We start from the raw sequence: 17,168 nt of genomic DNA on the forward strand, positions 1-17,168 counted from the left end.
TAAACCTTTGACCTAATTTGACCTTCTCACGGCAAGGCAAGATTACTTAAGCTTGTAAAGTGTCATGTGATGCTACTCACTACAACGTAACGATATATGCTTTGATCATTAGTGATATTTATTAAAAATACGCTGCCTTTTTTGGATCAAATAAATACAAAGAACAAAGAAGTTACAGAGAATAACACAACATCACTTTTTATCCACTTGCTGTATAAAAGCATGAATTATTTTTGAACAAACACTGAACATTAAGCAGCTGTTTGCAACATTGATAATCCATCAGGGTAACACTTTATTTTAAGGTGTCCATAATGCAGAGTAATTATCTAGTAATTACTTAGTAGTAGACCTTGAACTTACATAAAACTAAATGTACTTATCATGTAACTAAGTTATGGAATAGTTTGTACTTACAGTTTGTAATTATGTAGATTTTGTTTACACATTTGTAACAGTAAATACATTTATAACTTTCTAATTACATTACAATTACAGAATATTACACAGGCATAAGCTACTTAATATAAAGTGTATCAAGATTATACTTAAGTGTACTTCACGTGTAACTATACTGTACACCTTATCTAGCCGCAACTTTGTTTTTTTTAACCCATTAGTACACAGCTTAAATAAATCTAATATCTTTCTAATTACAATGAAATTACAGAATATAACACAGGCATAAGATACTTGAAATAAAGTGTATTTTAAGTATGTACTTAAGTGCAAGTAGCTGTGTAGACTCGGTCTGTTACAAATGTGTAACAGTAGCTGCCTGTTATATCTATATAATAATAGTGTAATTACAGGCTGTTCCATAACTTAGTTACATGATAAGTACATTTTATTTCATGTAAGTACAATGGCTACTACTAAGTACCTAATTAGGTGATTATAACACCTTAAAATTAAGTGTTACCTGAATTAGCATATTAGACTCTTAGAAAAGGTTCATGTGACACTGAAGACTGGTGCAATGATGCTGAAAACGCATTATTTTTAACATAAATTCACATAGAAATGTTTATTATTATTGTTATTATTATTTTATCAAATAGATACAGCCTTGATGAGTATAAGAAACTTCTTTAAAAAATATATATTTTATTTTAATATTATTTCACTAAATAATTTTTTTTTAATGAAGTAAATACTAATTATTATAATAGGCTAATATTTTATTATCTTTAGGTTGACGTTATAGCAGATGACATTTTTAATTATTGCTTAAAAAAAAAAAAAAGTAAATAAAGTTCATGTCTAATGACTCGATGTGCTGTAAGCTATTACATTTTATATAAGACTTTCCATTTTCTTGACGTTCCCGTAGCTCCTGCCAAGATACTGAAAGTTCCCAAAGAGAAGAAAGTTCAGATCGGATCAGAGGTCACGCTGGAGTGTAACGCCACGGGCAACCCAATCCCATCCATCACTTGGCTTGAAAACGGCAACACGGTAAATCCTCGGTCTTCCTTGTTCTGTCTCTACGGAACAAATGAATTGTACGTTCATCTCATCTTACTGAGCCAGAGAGCGGAGCTCAGTGTGTTCATGTTAAATGTCAGGCGGCATAGCTCAAATGCGCTGCCGGTACAATGACGTTCTGCAGATGCTTCGGTCTGTGCCGCCATTAACAAGATTCAAACCACAATCATTCCTCAGGCCGCTGATCGGACGGCGGCAATAAAGTTTAAGCCGTATCGAGATCAAGAAAAATTCAAAACACCTCAGAGCTCTCATCGTTATTTGAGATCATTTATCGTTGTGGATTTTGGTAGACGGATACAAAGGGAACCGAAAACTGATCAGTCTCACTTGAAGATACTGTCTGAAAACAAGCGTGTAAGTCTTTAAGTCCGAGAGAATCCAAGATTCTGATTTCTCAGGCTTCTGAACAAGCTGGGCTCTCTCTGTTTTCATTCGGATACCAGCAATCACGTTTTAATACGCTATTTTTTGAGATATGTGTAGATAAATATTGGTTTTGCTCAGCGGCTGTGGTTTAAACTATTTTTTTGGTAGTAAAGCGGAGACCGATCTCTTTGCTGGAGGCCATACATGTCTTAAACACAAGACGATTTAACCCTCGGATGACCGAACGGATTTATTTTCTCTCGTGTTTGAGTGATCTTTTTGTTATAGAAGGTTTTAGGTTGCACCAGTATGTACTGTGCACTAGGTTTGCACTCATGCATTTTCATTTTATTTACTTTTTTTTTTTTATAAGTACTAAAACCTTAATCAATAAGACATAATAATAAAAACTAATTTAATTTAATTTATAAAATATCATGTAAATATCTTCTGAGCAAACACACTTTTGTTAAAGTGTAACTTTTTGCAGTTAACACAGTCATATTTTATTGATATATTTTTCATTCATTCACCCACTCACACACACACACACACACACACACACACACACACACACTTGATTTTGGTAAATCAAGATAAAATAAAACTTAATTTCAGTTTAATATTTATTTTTGTATTAAGAACTTTAATAACTGTAATAAAATTGGTTGTTGAAACATTCTAGAAAAAAGTTATAATCATTATTTAGTGACAAAAATGTTTGAAAAGCATTTAAACAAAATATTTTAGATCAAATGTTTCAGAAATTCAGCTTGATTTGAACTTATATAATTTTTATAATAATTTTTATATTTACCTTTTTGGTATTTGTGAGACTATATATATATATATATATATATATATATATATATATATATATATATATATATATATATATATTTTTTTTTTTTTTTTTATTCAGTTAAAACAAATTTAGCCTTGAAATAAATAAACAAATAAATAAATGCATACATATTTTAAATTCAGTTCATGCTTAGTTAACAAACCAATTTTATGGTTTTAGTCATCATTATGTTTAAAAAGAACCCAAACAGAAGATTTTACATCAAAGGTGGTTTAATTGTACTTAAACCGTTTCTTAAAAATATGTTAAATGAACCAGTTGTTCCTTATTTGATATTTCAGGGACACGTTTTACTTTTCATTTCGAATTCGGTGCCTTCCGAATCATTAAACACTCCACCATTAAAGCCCTTCGCCTTTCTTACTATTACTTATAGTAATATTTAATAAAAGGCATTTCCATTGTTATGATGAACAGTTAGAGCTGTCAGATCGGACAGACAGATGAACTTTGACCTCTGACCCCCAAAGCGTCCCTGAAAGCCGTGAGATGTTATTAGACGCTTGATTAAAACGAGTGGTCTGAGTGTGTTTCTGGCAGGACTCGCAGCTCATTAGTTTTCTTTAGCCTGATGAAGCGCCTTCTAAAATCAGCCGCGTGAGCGCTTTGTCAAATATAGAGCCCGCGATCGACATTCCTGCAGCTCTCATGATCGTCTCATAAACTCAGCAAATCACATTAGCAAAATAGCTGGAGTCTTAGCACATCCAAACGATAAATAGAGGGATTTGTTATAATCGTTGGAATAATCATGCGACCCATCGCTTCTATTCTTTTCTATTCTATTCTGCTCGTATGTGGAGATCACTGCTACGAATGCAAATAGTCTCCAGTTGCCGGGTGTGTCCTTTCTGTGCTATTAAAGATAATATCACAATTATAAAAAGTAGTCGATTAGATGAGCTGAATTTCTATTAATGCAGCAATAATAACTTGTAGCTGTTGTATCGCGTGGCTACTTGCCGGAAGATTGTTTTTACCTTTGAGGTCTGTCAAATGATTATTATTTATAATAATCAATAACCGAGGATGCAAAAGTACAGTAAAAATATAATGTATAATGTAATGTATTGTTATGAGGAAAGCTGAATAAAAAAAAACAAACCAGACATTTATTTTTCTCTTATCAGTTATGTTCATTAGGGTTGTATGTTACATGTAATGTTGTAAAATTAGTGTTTATTGCATATTTATGCATGTTTAATGAGTCTCGCCATGATGTTTAGTGTTTTTTTTGTGTATGAAACTGAGCACCTTCTATATATTTTCATATTTAAATCATGCTTGGCTTTGGTTTCATCATATGACTCTCTCATCACCATCCGCTTTTGCTGGTTATGAGTGTTTTTACAAAACAGATTTCAATACTTTAATTGGTTGGTATTTTAACATTACATCAGTTAATAAAAATTACTGTATTTAACTGTAAATTTAACTTAACACCATATAACCTAAAATGTTGCTATCATATTTTTACGGTCGAATTCTGATAACCACGGCTGCTGTTTTTTTACTGTAAATTTTACTGTAAAATGTAATGTTTTTTTTTTTTTTTTTTTACAGTAGACAAATAAAGGTTGTTTAATTAGTTTAAACTCACTTCTCAGTTTCTTCTCACTGTTTTGTCCCACTTCTCAAAAATGACTGCTACATAATTTTTGTAAGTTAAAATTGAAGTGTTAGGGTTTGTCACGTCCCACCTCCCAACTAAATATTATTGTGAGTTTCCATAGATAATAGAAGGATCTTAATACACAGATTTGACGGCTAAATGTTTTTTTGGTTGTGGGACAGCGGTTTGCACCAGTTCTGTAGAATGTAGAATATTGCACATTGCGTTACAGTGCTGAAAGCATGTGAGGGTTTCGGCTGATATGATGTGTTTGTTGTGTGTAGATTTCCGGTGCGTCAGTGGAGGAGACGCTGGTGGAGGAAGTCATCGTGTCTGTTCTGCGGGTGGTGGTTCATAAACCTGCTCTCTACACCTGTCAGGCTACTAACCAGCACAGCGCAGGAGCCAACACCGTCAAAGCCACTGCCAAAATAACTGTCTCAGGTGAGCTACTGCAGTCACTAGTCACAAAATAATGTCGATACCAAAATAAAAAGTGCAGTAATAATCTATATAGTTAATATGCTATTTAACAGTTAACATTGTATATGCTTATATGGCTACTCCTATGAGTAAGGAGTGATATTAAACACATATGTTATATATTACACAATTGTATATATATTTTTTGATGCTTTGAATAACTAATTCAAATAATACAATCTAATACTAATACAAATACTAAAAGCATGCTATGTTGAATATGTTTCATTATTGAGAAGTGGGACAAAACAGTGAGCAAAATGTAAAAAATAAAACTGCAGACAAATGTAATTACAATTATTTGTCCGCTGTAAAAAAAAAAAAAAAAAAAAATCTCTAAAATTTACAGTAAAAAAAATAAGCAGCTGTGGTTGTCAGCATTTGACTGTAAAATACAGTAACAGCATTTTAGGTTATACGGTTTAAAGTTAAATTTACAGTTAAATACAAATTATAATATAGCGATATGTATATGTCTTTATAATTGCAGGCTGTTCAATCATTTGGGGGACGTAAAATATTTGATTGATGAATCTGTTGAGTGAGAGAAAGTACTTTTTGTTCTCTAATGATGGGGAAGAAAGCTTCTTGAGGTTGTTTTAAATATGTTTAAATTGATAGTATTTGATAATATTAGAGTTATAATTGTTATTTTGATCAAATAAATGATGAAGATACACACACACACACACACACACACACACACACACACACACACACACATATACATATATATATATATATATATATATATATACTGTATAAACATATTCTTACTAAACCCAAACTTTTAAACAGTACTAAAAATACCAGTATGTATTTTCATATACTGCCTTGATAAATGTCATAGTGCTAGATCCACATTGTTGTCAGGCTGTGATGTCAGCAGTCGTAACGTTTTAGCAAAATCAATTTGAAGTGCTTCTGTTAATAAAGGCCCATGAAACCAGTCTTGTAAACACCCCCACTGTTTCAGCCATATGCTGCTCTGTGTAAATACGAAGTGACTGCTCTCAAACTTCCAGCAGCTGTGTTTCTGTTCCCCCTGTGTTTGCATAGCTGTTCCTTTACCTCCTCCGAGCCCTGAAACGCAAACATGCCCCAAAGGCCGTCTTGTGCCACTGGAGCCGTGTAGAAAATGTGCACAATGCTGAATTAGCTGAATAACACGCCAGCGTTGTTACCAAACAGGTACCGCGTGGCTCTCTGGTATACCTCATATAGCATTAATCGATCACACTTCTGAAATATATCGATCGTTACTTGCTCAAGCGGTCTCTAAAGAGAAAGACCTCCGGTCTGTAAACCGTTTGCTTCTGTGAAGTAGGTTCTTGAGGCCCGCCGTTAAACTTCACACCTGCTGTGTCTGCAGAAAGACCCCAGCGCTCTGTGTGTGTCCTCCTCTCATTCACACAAACACTGCGTCACAGAAGCATGCTCAGGCCTCGAGGATGCGTTGCTCTCTGACATTAAGCAGATATTGTTTGTGCTCTTCTCTCTTCTTGGCTCTGTTCGTGGTGGTGGACTCTGGATCCTGTAACTTTCCCATAGAATGGAGGTAAGAATGTCATTTACAGTCTATTAAGTGGTACTTCGACACGCGGTGTGAACTTGTGGAGGTATTTTCCCGGGGTAAATATCACAAAATCTGTTATGAACTAGATTTTTGTTATGAAAATGTAAAGACATTTATGCTTTATAAAGGCATTATTTGCATGAACATATATATATATATATATGTATATATTACAAAAATTTTTTTAACCATTAATAGCATCCAAAATAAAATGTTTTGGATTATATATATATATATATATATATATATATATATATATATATATATTGGATATATATATATATATATATAAACTTTACAATTTTATTTTTATTTACCATTAATAGCAACCAAAATAAAAGTTTTGGATTACATAATATAAGCGTGTACTGTGTACATTTTTTAATGTATATGTAAATACAAACACATATTCATGTATATATTTAAGAAAGATATCTTACACTCTTATATTAAACATATTTATATATGATCTAATTGTATTTTACAATAAGGTGTCATTTGTTAACTAACACGAACAAACAATGAGCAATACATTTATTACAGCATTCATTCATTCGTGATAACACTGCACTGTTTATTCATTCATTCATTCATTTATTTTATTATTATTTTTAAGGTATTCTTTTATTTGGTAATTCATCATGCAGTTTTTGTAAAGTTTAGGCCTAAAATCGGTGTTTGGTGATTGTACAGCAGTGTCATTCATCTATGATTTCGCCTGATTTTAGGCATAACTCACGGGTAAGGTTAGGTTTAGCTGTAGAGATATGGTCAAGACTAAATTTTTGGATGAAAATGTTGTTCCAGGGTCAACTAAACATGTTAACCAAGGAACACATCGAACTCAGCGAAATCAGGACGTGCCTGTTTACACAGAGTGGAGCTGTTTCACTGGAAAGAGCCGCTCAAATCGAGTCCGCATGTCTCTGTTGATCGAAAAGATAAATGCAAACATATACATGCGCTGGATAACGCAGCACACTCCCGCCGTCAAACCAGACGCGCCATATGGTCTAAGTTACACACGAACTTAAATAAACCGAGCTATTATCCGACAGTTCAGATGCAGCATCTGGATGCAATTAGAGCGAAGTTACACAGAACGAAGTAATTGTGAGAACTGCGCTTTATTCCTGTCAGTTGTGCGGCGTGTACACGATTCAGCACTCGGGCATGAGACAGTCATGTATGGAAGCCTCGATGGGACATCTTCACATAACTGAACCCTTCCGTTTAGTGGAAGTCAATGATGGAGGGCGAAGTTACTCTTTGGAAACTGTACAAACTCATAAACACAAAATCTTGAGGAAAGGAGAAATGTTCAGTTTTTTTTTTATGTGGCGATGAGCAAAAAGTGTATATTGAAAGTGGGAGCCAAGTCATATATTGGAGACAGAGTATTTAAAAGCGCTCCTTTCACTTTAATACGCTTTAAGGCAGTTATAAATATAATTCAAAATAATATACTTAAGTGTGAACTACATGTAAAGCTTTCAGACACATTTATATTAAGTGCGATTAGCTGGAGTGATTTTTGCCTGCTTAAAAAGGACTCTACGCATAATTAAATGCGTAATTCTAAAATAAAATATATTTTAATGCCATTTCCACTGAAACTCAGTATTTAAATACACGGGTAATTGAATTTGTAATGATTAATTTGCAATTAAATACACTTAAAACAAAATCATAATAACAACGATTTAAATTTATTAAAACATTTAAATCATTACTTGAATTAAGAAATAAGTTGAAGCACAAAAATGACTAAACGTTTATAAAACTATAAAACATTATTGCAATAATAAATGAAATGAAATAAAAAGTACTGAATTAAATAATAATAATAATAATAATATATAAAAAACCCACTTTATTTTAAGGTGCCCATAATAAAGAGTAATTACCTAGTAAGTACTTAGTAGTAGTCATTGTACTTATGATGGAAACAACACACTAAACATAAAAAAATACCAGAAAAATAAGGAAACACAGAGCTTAAATACACTATGTTAGTATATAAATTATACTAAAATAACACTGAGTTGCATGAATTAAAATTAAGTGCTTTTTTTGGAAAGAGTAGACTTTCAGTGCATAAAGACGTTTTCCAGAATGCCTCTGCAACCATATAACATCCTGATAAATACCACAGCATGTGTTTCATGTTGCACTGTGATGTCTTGTCCGATTTAGACTGTACAAAGGCAGCGCTGGCTACTGCAGCACATACAGAGGCGACGTGTGCCGGAAAGAGCTTCGTCTGGACTCGCTGGTGTTTTTCAACTACTCTCTACCGAACCCGGAGGACGCTCAGGAGTACCTGGCCCAGAGCGCATGGGGCGAGCTGGACGGGGTGAGCTCGTTCTGCAGGCCTGCGGCCAGATCGCTGCTCTGTCACGCCACCTTCCAGGACTGCAACCCGTCTGGACTCGGACCAGCACCCAAACCTGTCTGCAGGTAATGCAAATGAGCTGACATCAGGCAGAATATACCTATACTAGAAAGAGCCTGTCCTCCAACAAAAAACAACTCTATAAGTGGTTTGTGCAAGCGCCTTATTGCGGCCTATTTTTACGTTTTAAAGTTACTCGCGCTGTAGTGGGCGTAAAAATAAGCATCTGTTTGTCATTACTAATGTAAAAGTAATGGCTTTTTACACTGATCTTACAGTAATTCATATACATTTTAATGTGTAATTCTTACAAAAGACCAGATTTAACTCACTCCTAAACCTACCCCTAGAGATACATGAAACCCGCATTATGACAGAGATAAAAGAGTACAAAACATCGATATGAAAATGTTTTGATGCCCATAGAGGCTCGATTGTAGCATACGCTCCGATGGGTCATATTTCAGGGATTTGGACAAAGGACCTATACGGGCATATTGGTTGGAGAACAGGTTGACCAGATAGTACACAGTAAACCAGAAGAAGCCAAACAAACACACGCACAGGCTATGAGTCATTCTTTGTCGCCCGGATCAGATTTCTCAACATTGCATCAGAAAAAAAAACATATCTTTACTGAAAAGGAAACGAAACCGGTGAGCTTTGAAACATGAACCTGTTCAACTGGAAAATAAATTATAAATTAGTTATAGATTCTGTGTTTTGACAAATGGCTGACCTTTAGCTTTTATTCTTTACTTATATGTAACCTGTAATAAAAATATATATAAAAAAAAAAAAAAAAAAAAAATATATATATATATATATATATATATATATATATATATATATATATATATATATATATATATATATATATATAACATGTGTGTTTATATACATATTTGTATAATATTTTATTTAATTAAAAAAAAATAAATAAATAATAAAATATATATAACACGTTTGTTTATATACACATTTGTATTTCATTTAATTAGAATATTTTCAATTATGAAAGAATGCAAAAGATAATTATATAATAAAATAAAATTAAATTAAATTAAATTAAACATGTAGTCTACTTTACGACATGATTTTTCTCAGGCACAGAAATGAAACCACATACAAAAAAGACCCATAGTGCTATTTAGTAAGTAGTCATTTAGTAGATGCTTTCATCCAAAGCAAGTCAGAGTAGTGGAGTATCATCCTTGAGCAAACAATGGTGGTCGACCCAGAAACCGGCGAGTTTTCAAATGCTAGCCCTAAGCTTTAACCACTAAACCACCCATGCTATATATATTTTTCTACATACACTGTGCCTTTGTGTCACAGGGAGCACTGTCTGGCAGTGAAAGAGCTGTACTGTTATAAGGAGTGGCGTTCTGCTGAGGAAAGATCTCATCAAGGGTTCCCACATGGCATCACTCTCCCAGAATGCATCTCTCTACCCAGCCAACGAGCAGATCCATCTTCATGCACAGCGGTTCCTTACGTTGGTAAGTGTGACACACTGTTACATAAATATATACATTTTTAGTTCTAAAAATCCTGTGATATTTTGGGGCTGACTGTCAATGATGTCGGTAACACTTTCTATGAAGCCTGTATTTATAATACATTATAAGGGTGTTCTTAAAGCATTATAATGAATGCATAAAAAGTGCAATAGTAAGATATGAGACTTATAAAGCATTATAATTATGAGAAATATAATCCATTTAAGTGGATGAACGATACTCATAGTGTGTTATAAATGGCCATACTCTTAAAATGTTCTAACCAACAATAAGCAAATATTATAGCACATTAAAACTGTTCTTATGAGTATTTATGAGATGATACAACATATTATAAAGTAATTTATAATGTATTATGCGTTCTTTATAATGCCTTAAGAACTAATGTATTATAAATTCAGGCTTCAAAGAAAGTGTTACCATGATGTCCATAAGTGCAAAAACGCCACGTATGGTTCTTGGCACGACAATGCTGTAGATTTTACTTGTTTATGTGAAATGCCTTGTGAGGAATGTGAGAACAGCAGACCTGTAGATGGACAAGATTATGGTGGTTTATAGCCAAAGCATGTGAGGAAGGATCAGTTGGGGAGGTTGGACAGCTGAGTAAATTTTCCCATCTAAAAGTTTCCATGCCATGTTTGCAAGCTGTTCTCTTGCTCATGAATTGCTAATTATAGTGGGAAACAGCAAAGAAATAGTAATTATATACTGTAGGAGAGTGACAATTAAGTTGTGTGTATCTTCTAGAAACCTGCACATAGCTAAATCACAATTTCTTTTTGTTATACAGATCTTAATAAAGGCCAAGTTACAAGTAAGTGAGAATCTGACTTTGTTTTCTTCACATGTGGTGGGGTGTTAAAACTAGAGAGATATAATGATTTATTTTTGTTCTCATTTTTGCTCCAGTTTGCAATAACCTGCAATAATGATCATAAAAGCATGCATTTCATTTCATTTGACCATTTACAGTTTATATATTCTTTAGCAACATGTTACAATGACAAAGGAAGATTTTACCAAGGAACTCACAACACGACAGCATCTTCCATTCCCTGTCAACGATGGAACCGGCAGGTAAATGTTTGTTCAAAATTGAAAATACATGTTCCTAAATATTCTTATTTTGCGCAATGTAAATCTTGTAATAACTAGCAATATTTACTTTAACATACCATCTTTATTAATGTCACTATCCTCAAACAACAACCTACGCCTAAACAATCCCAATACTGCATGCTGGCATACGCTCAGTGACCTTCAGAAGATATGTACACAGGAAACAAATGTTTTTACAGCAAAAACAATGGAGGGTCAAAATACATAAATCCTGAGGTTTCCTTTGAAATGAAGTTTTGAATGGAGAAGATTTTGTCTCTTTTCAAAACAGTGTGAAAAGTTTAAATGCATGCGGTAGGTTTCAACCTGGCAGTGCTAGAAATATCAGGGATAATGGGAATATTGAATTTAGCCGCAGAGGTCTGAGTTTCTTGGTTGACCACTCTCTTTTTATCCCACTCAGGATCCCCATCAACATAGACTGTCTATAGATGTGATTCCTGAGTTGCGAAATGCAGAAAACTACTGTCGTAACCCAGGAGGAGAGAGTGAAAGGCCATGGTGCTACACCACAAACCCTAATGTGCGCTGGGAATACTGTCTGGTTCCCAAATGTGGAGAAGGTATAAAGATGTTTATCTCAGTAAAAGATAAGATAAACTAGAACAATGCTGAGAAAATTCTAAATTCTTTTTGACTGGGGTAGCTAGTGCTACATAGCTGGCTTATCATTATATTTCTTTTTTTCAGTTATGAGTGTGAAGACTGCACCCTCCATTACAAAACCGGTCCAGATTTACCCACCTCCTTCTGTGTCTACAGCCTACTCTATGAGCGTTATCATTTTAATCATTTCTGGCTTTGCTGGGGCGGCCTTCTTTACCATACTCATCCTCATGTGCCACAGGCGAAAGAAAATGTGGCAAAAGAGGAAAAGGTGAATAATGGTCTAAATAATCTCTGTAGGGCATTGGCCTCCAGGACTAAATTTAAGGAACCTTGCTTGTGATCGATGAGGAATGATGTAGGAAAGGAGTTAATTTCCAACCCTAGACTAAAACAACTATATAGTGAAGTGCACCTGATGATCTTAATTAGCTGGCATTGCTTTGTTTGATCAGGGTTGGAGCTAAATTGCAGAATGTAAAGACTTCAGAAAAAAACATTGTGCACAATTGATTTAACAAGATGTACCAAGTAGGGAGGGCATTAGTATCAACATCTGAAACAACATTCCTATACAACAATCATAGTCCAAATCTTAAATCTAATTCTAGCAGGACACACAATCAAAATGAGTTTTGAACAGGGATGGAGAACCCTCCTCTTTGTGGAATACCATCCTGCAGAGTTAGGCTCAAACTCAATCAAACACACCTGAAATCAAGGTGTTTGGGATCATTTGAAAACAAAGTTTTATTGGAGCACGACCTGAAATGAAATTTTCAGGAATGTAGCCCTTTAGGAGACGAAATGTCAGTCCCGTCTCCTGGAGGTAAGGAGAAAACAGAGTCTTGCTCCAACTCTGCTCCAACACACTTGTCTGTAATATTCAAGTAATCCTGGAAATCTTGGTTAGCAAAACTCTGCAGGAAGGTGGCTCTCCTGGAGAACCGAATGCCCTTCCTCTTGAGAACTCTCACTAAAAATGTACTTAAAGTTGCTTTGAATGTTGCATAGCTTACATTCTTAGCTGAATGCATCTAAACAATAGAGTTGTGCTTCTATATTCAGTAGGGTGCTGGATACGCCTACTCTGACCACCCTCCCCTCAGAGCTCCTGCTGGACAGACTTCATCCCAACCCCATGTACCAACGACTGCCTCTCCTTCTCAACTCTAAGCTCCTCAGTCTCGAGTATCCACGCAACAACATTGAATATGTCCGTGATATTGGAGAGGGGGCCTTCGGTAGGGTGTTTCAGGCAAGGTGAGAGCTACCAAATGTTACAAGCAAATGTAACACCAGTGGTGCTAATGTCTGTTCTTGTTTGCCACTGTCAGTGTTTATACAAACAGTCAAACCCATGGTTTCTTTTGTAGAGTTTTGACAGGGTGAACTTGTATAGTATGTAAATGATTAAGTGAAGCCAGTTTTAAGGACATTGACTGAACTCTCGGAAAATCTCTACTGACTCACTAGTTAGATCTGAGACAACATAAACCATGAATCAGCATGCTAAGGTTTGACGTGTACAGTCCAAATAGTACTGATATCAGATATATAGAGAGGAGGTGCAGCAGTGGGTAAAATGTATACACCATATGGCTATCTCCTGAAATAGGATCTTGGATAGGTCTAGTAAACATGTGATGTGTTTCAATATGAAACTTCCCTGTAGACTATCGTGTGAGAGAGCCCTGCTGAGGGGGTTATTTATAGACACCCATTAGAAAAGTGTTTACTTCTCCAGGAACACACAGGAGCCTTCAGCACAGGAAGTGCCATCTTAATGGTATTCGAAGCTGGTTCTTGAGTTAGTGCCATTGTGGTTCTGTTTCCAAAGTTTGACATCACCTTTTAAACTATTTTGAAAGGTTTTATATTGATTTGTGACAGAGAGAGCTGGTGGAGCTATTACTCCAGGCCAAGAACGTCATTTCTCAGTTAAGCCAGTCAGACTACTATGTCTACTACATTACTTTAAACGCAGGATAAAAGCTCATAAAATGATTGAACGTTCCAGGTTTGTATTGCTACAAATTCCTCTGCAGCATCAGCAAATTACTGCAATGTGATTTCCAATGTGCCTGTTCTTTAGAGCCCCTGGTCTTTTGCCAATGGAGCCATTCACCATGGTGGCAGTGAAGATGCTGAAGGAGGAAGCCTCGGCTGATATGCAGAATGACTTTCAAAGAGAAGCTGCACTCATGGCTGAGTTTGATCACCCCAACATTGTCCGTCTCCTGGGTAATGTATCTAAACTGTATGCCTTCAAAGGCTTTTACCATACATCTGCTTGAGGACTTTCCTAAAATGAACCACATCTGCTTCCTATTACACTTATGTCCTTTCCTCAAGGGTACCGCACAATTGAAAAAGCCTTAAAATAGCTTGACTTATCCATTTTAGAGTTGACCCAGTGTGTAACCCTGGATCATTCCCCTCTGTGGCATTCCGGAACCAGATTCAATGCCTCGACCCAGTGTTAGAATAACAGAAGGATATTTTTGGTTAGGTATCAACTGTTGAAAGCGTAACTAAGCCTGCCGTTTGTGTATCTGTCATGCAGGAGTTTGTGCGGTGGGGAAACCCATGTGTCTCATGTTTGAATACATGGCCTATGGGGACTTGAATGAATTTCTTCGACAGCGCTCTCCAACCCAGCAGCCCAGTCTAAGCCGGGATACCTTGACGTGCAGCAGTCTCGTGTCAGAACCTGAGCATTACCCACCCCTCAGCTGCCTGGAGCAGCTCTCCATTTCCAAACAGGTGGCGGCAGGAATGGCGTACTTGTCGGAACGCAAGTTTGTGCACCGTGACCTAGCTACCCGCAACTGTTTGGTCGCCGAAAACCTGGTTGTGAAAATTGCCGATTTTGGTCTCTCGCGCAACATCTATGCGGCAGATTACTACAAAGCCGGTGAAAATGACGCCATCCCGATTCGCTGGATGCCTCCTGAATCTATCTTCTACAATCGATATACAAGCGAGTCAGATGTTTGGGCTTATGGCGTGGTTTTATGGGAAATCTTCTCATATGGCATGCAGCCATACTACGGCATGGCCCATGAGGAGGTCATTTACTATGTAAGAGATGGAAATGTTCTCGCCTGTCCAGAAAACTGCCCACAGGAGCTGTATAACCTCATGCGTTTGTGTTGGAGCACTCATCCCACTGACCGGCCTAGTTTCGCCAGCATTCACCGTATCCTGGAAAGAATGCATGAACAGATGCTTCAGTCTGGCCTTTCTTGAAGATCTCTAAAAATGCTCTAATCTTTACGGAACTCATTAGAATCCCAATAGATATTAAAGAAGGATAAAACATTTTAAGGTATCTGCAAGAGCTGAGGAAATCCCAGAAAATCTTTAAGTGCCCACAAATACTCAAGAACCCAGAGGAACATTGAGGAATGTGTAAGACGCGTGAAATGACTAAAAAGGCTCTTGTGCTTTAAAGAATACTGATCCCTCAAATTCTCTCTGAAGATGAGTTTGCTTGCATCTGTTCAAAGGATCTCAGTTGTTTTCTTTCAATGACGCAGGTGTATGGCAGACATCAGATGAGTGCTAGTCAGGGTTTGAGGAGATTCATATTAACAGGATGAATGAAGGTTAACATCTAGTAATAAGGTAGATGTAGTGCAGTCACTGCAAGAATCTAGACTGAAATCTCTGCAAGCAGAGACACAGTATACATGCCTGATATTTGTACTTTTCATTGCTTTTGGATCTATTTTGAGTAAAAACTGAGAGTTACATGCATCTGGTAGTAACTTTCTTTGAAAAAGTAACTATTTTTCAAGGTAAGTTGCAATTAACTAATTATAGCTACATTTAAATTTACTCAACTAAAATAAATTGATTGCAACCACTTATATTTAAAAAAGTTAATTCAATAAATCATTTTTAGTGCATTGTGCTCCAAGCAGCAGAACGTTGTCATTGTTTTTAAATTGGAAACATTAAAACAAAATAGCTTATTCCAAAGTGGCACAACATCACTTTATTTTAACTAAATAGTTTGATTAATTTCTCATTTTAAACTGATTTGCCAAGATACTATGTTTCTTTGTGTGTTCTTGGTTATATTTTTGAGTGAAACAATGAGAGAAGTGTACATAGAACATTTTTGAACAATTTACTAAGATTGTGTCTCATTATTTAAAAGCAAACTTCATAAAACTCATCATAAATTGAGACATCTGCTTAAAATCAACTTTTAATCATTTGTCTGTTCAATACAGCCAACAAACAATATAACCTATGAAAATGAACTAGTCACTTTTTGTCTAGATTTTAACGCTGCATACGCTGAAATCTCTATGCGTCCTGGTGCATTCTGGGATACTTTATAGACAGTATCCAGACCAGTCCACATGTATTTAACACTATCCCGGTACAACTCACCCATTTAATTTTCATGTTTTTTGCAAAAAAAAAAAAAAAAAAAGCTTCAGGAATTATTTAGTTATTATACACGCAAAGCATGATCTTTTTTTATAGTGATATTATTATGTCATTACTGTATTATTACACATTTTACACCAACTGCGTCAATATAGCGATCAATGTTGGATATGACCTGCTTGAAATAAAACTATTTATTACATTTCTATTGTTGTAAACATATTCATAAATGTTCACACTGATCCACAATTGAAGAAAGCAACATTCTGGTATATAAGTAACTGTCTATATCAAGTATGATTAAAAGTGGCAATATAAGGAGCTTATTAAGAAACTAATAGTTCACCGGAAGCATGTTTTTTTTAAACTGTGGTTTGCTTCGGGTAGCAGGCAGGGGGCAGTATTACATCACAGGAACCTTATGGAACCTGATTTACGACACTACCTTTCTCTGCATTTACACCGGTTTTTGCTCTAAGCATTCAAAACAGGAACTCGCTGAGACGGTATTAAATCACGCTGGCATTTAATGAAGAGAGATGGTGAAGGATTTACTTACAACGTGTGTGGGACTGTTTCTCTATTCCAGCATTGAATTCATCATCTCAGAATGTCGGGTCACATCTGATAATCCTAGAAATACATTGTCTTTGCCATGAGGTTTTAACTGTTATAGAAGCCTCGAGGAGTAAGCGAGGCAGAGCCACAGACGTCCCAATAGT

General features: G+C 35.6%; 1 protein-coding gene across 1 annotated transcript; it reads left to right on the forward strand.

Moving 5' to 3' along the window:
• The first annotated feature begins 1,266 nt into the window (after window positions 1-1,266).
• Window positions 1,267-16,652, forward strand: LOC122352383 (muscle, skeletal receptor tyrosine protein kinase-like). The gene is made up of 12 exons (XM_043249797.1): window positions 1,267-1,458; window positions 4,619-4,778; window positions 6,369-6,375; window positions 8,590-8,853; window positions 10,127-10,290; window positions 11,105-11,128; window positions 11,303-11,391; window positions 11,837-11,996; window positions 12,124-12,310; window positions 13,108-13,302; window positions 14,135-14,283; window positions 14,606-16,652. Exons 1-12 carry the CDS (start codon window positions 1,267-1,269, stop codon window positions 15,289-15,291), a joined length of 2,277 nt encoding a protein of 758 aa, XP_043105732.1. The 3' UTR covers window positions 15,292-16,652.
• The last annotated feature ends 516 nt before the right edge of the window (window positions 16,653-17,168 follow it).

This window comes from Puntigrus tetrazona, chromosome 10, assembly GCF_018831695.1.
Source record: "Puntigrus tetrazona isolate hp1 chromosome 10, ASM1883169v1, whole genome shotgun sequence".
In the NCBI taxonomy this organism is placed as follows: domain Eukaryota; kingdom Metazoa; phylum Chordata; class Actinopteri; order Cypriniformes; family Cyprinidae; genus Puntigrus; species Puntigrus tetrazona.

Excerpts from the sequence above, each read along its gene's own strand:
- LOC122352383 (XM_043249797.1), top strand. The coding sequence starts at position 1,267 with ATGACTCGATGTGCTGTAAGCTATTACATTTTATATAAGACTTTCCAT. Across the intron at positions 10,291-11,104 it reads CACAGCGGTTCCTTACGTTG|ATCTTAATAAAGGCCAAGTT; the intron begins GTAAGTGTGACA and ends TTTGTTATACAG. Across the intron at positions 14,284-14,605 it reads CAACATTGTCCGTCTCCTGG|GAGTTTGTGCGGTGGGGAAA; the intron begins GTAATGTATCTA and ends TCTGTCATGCAG.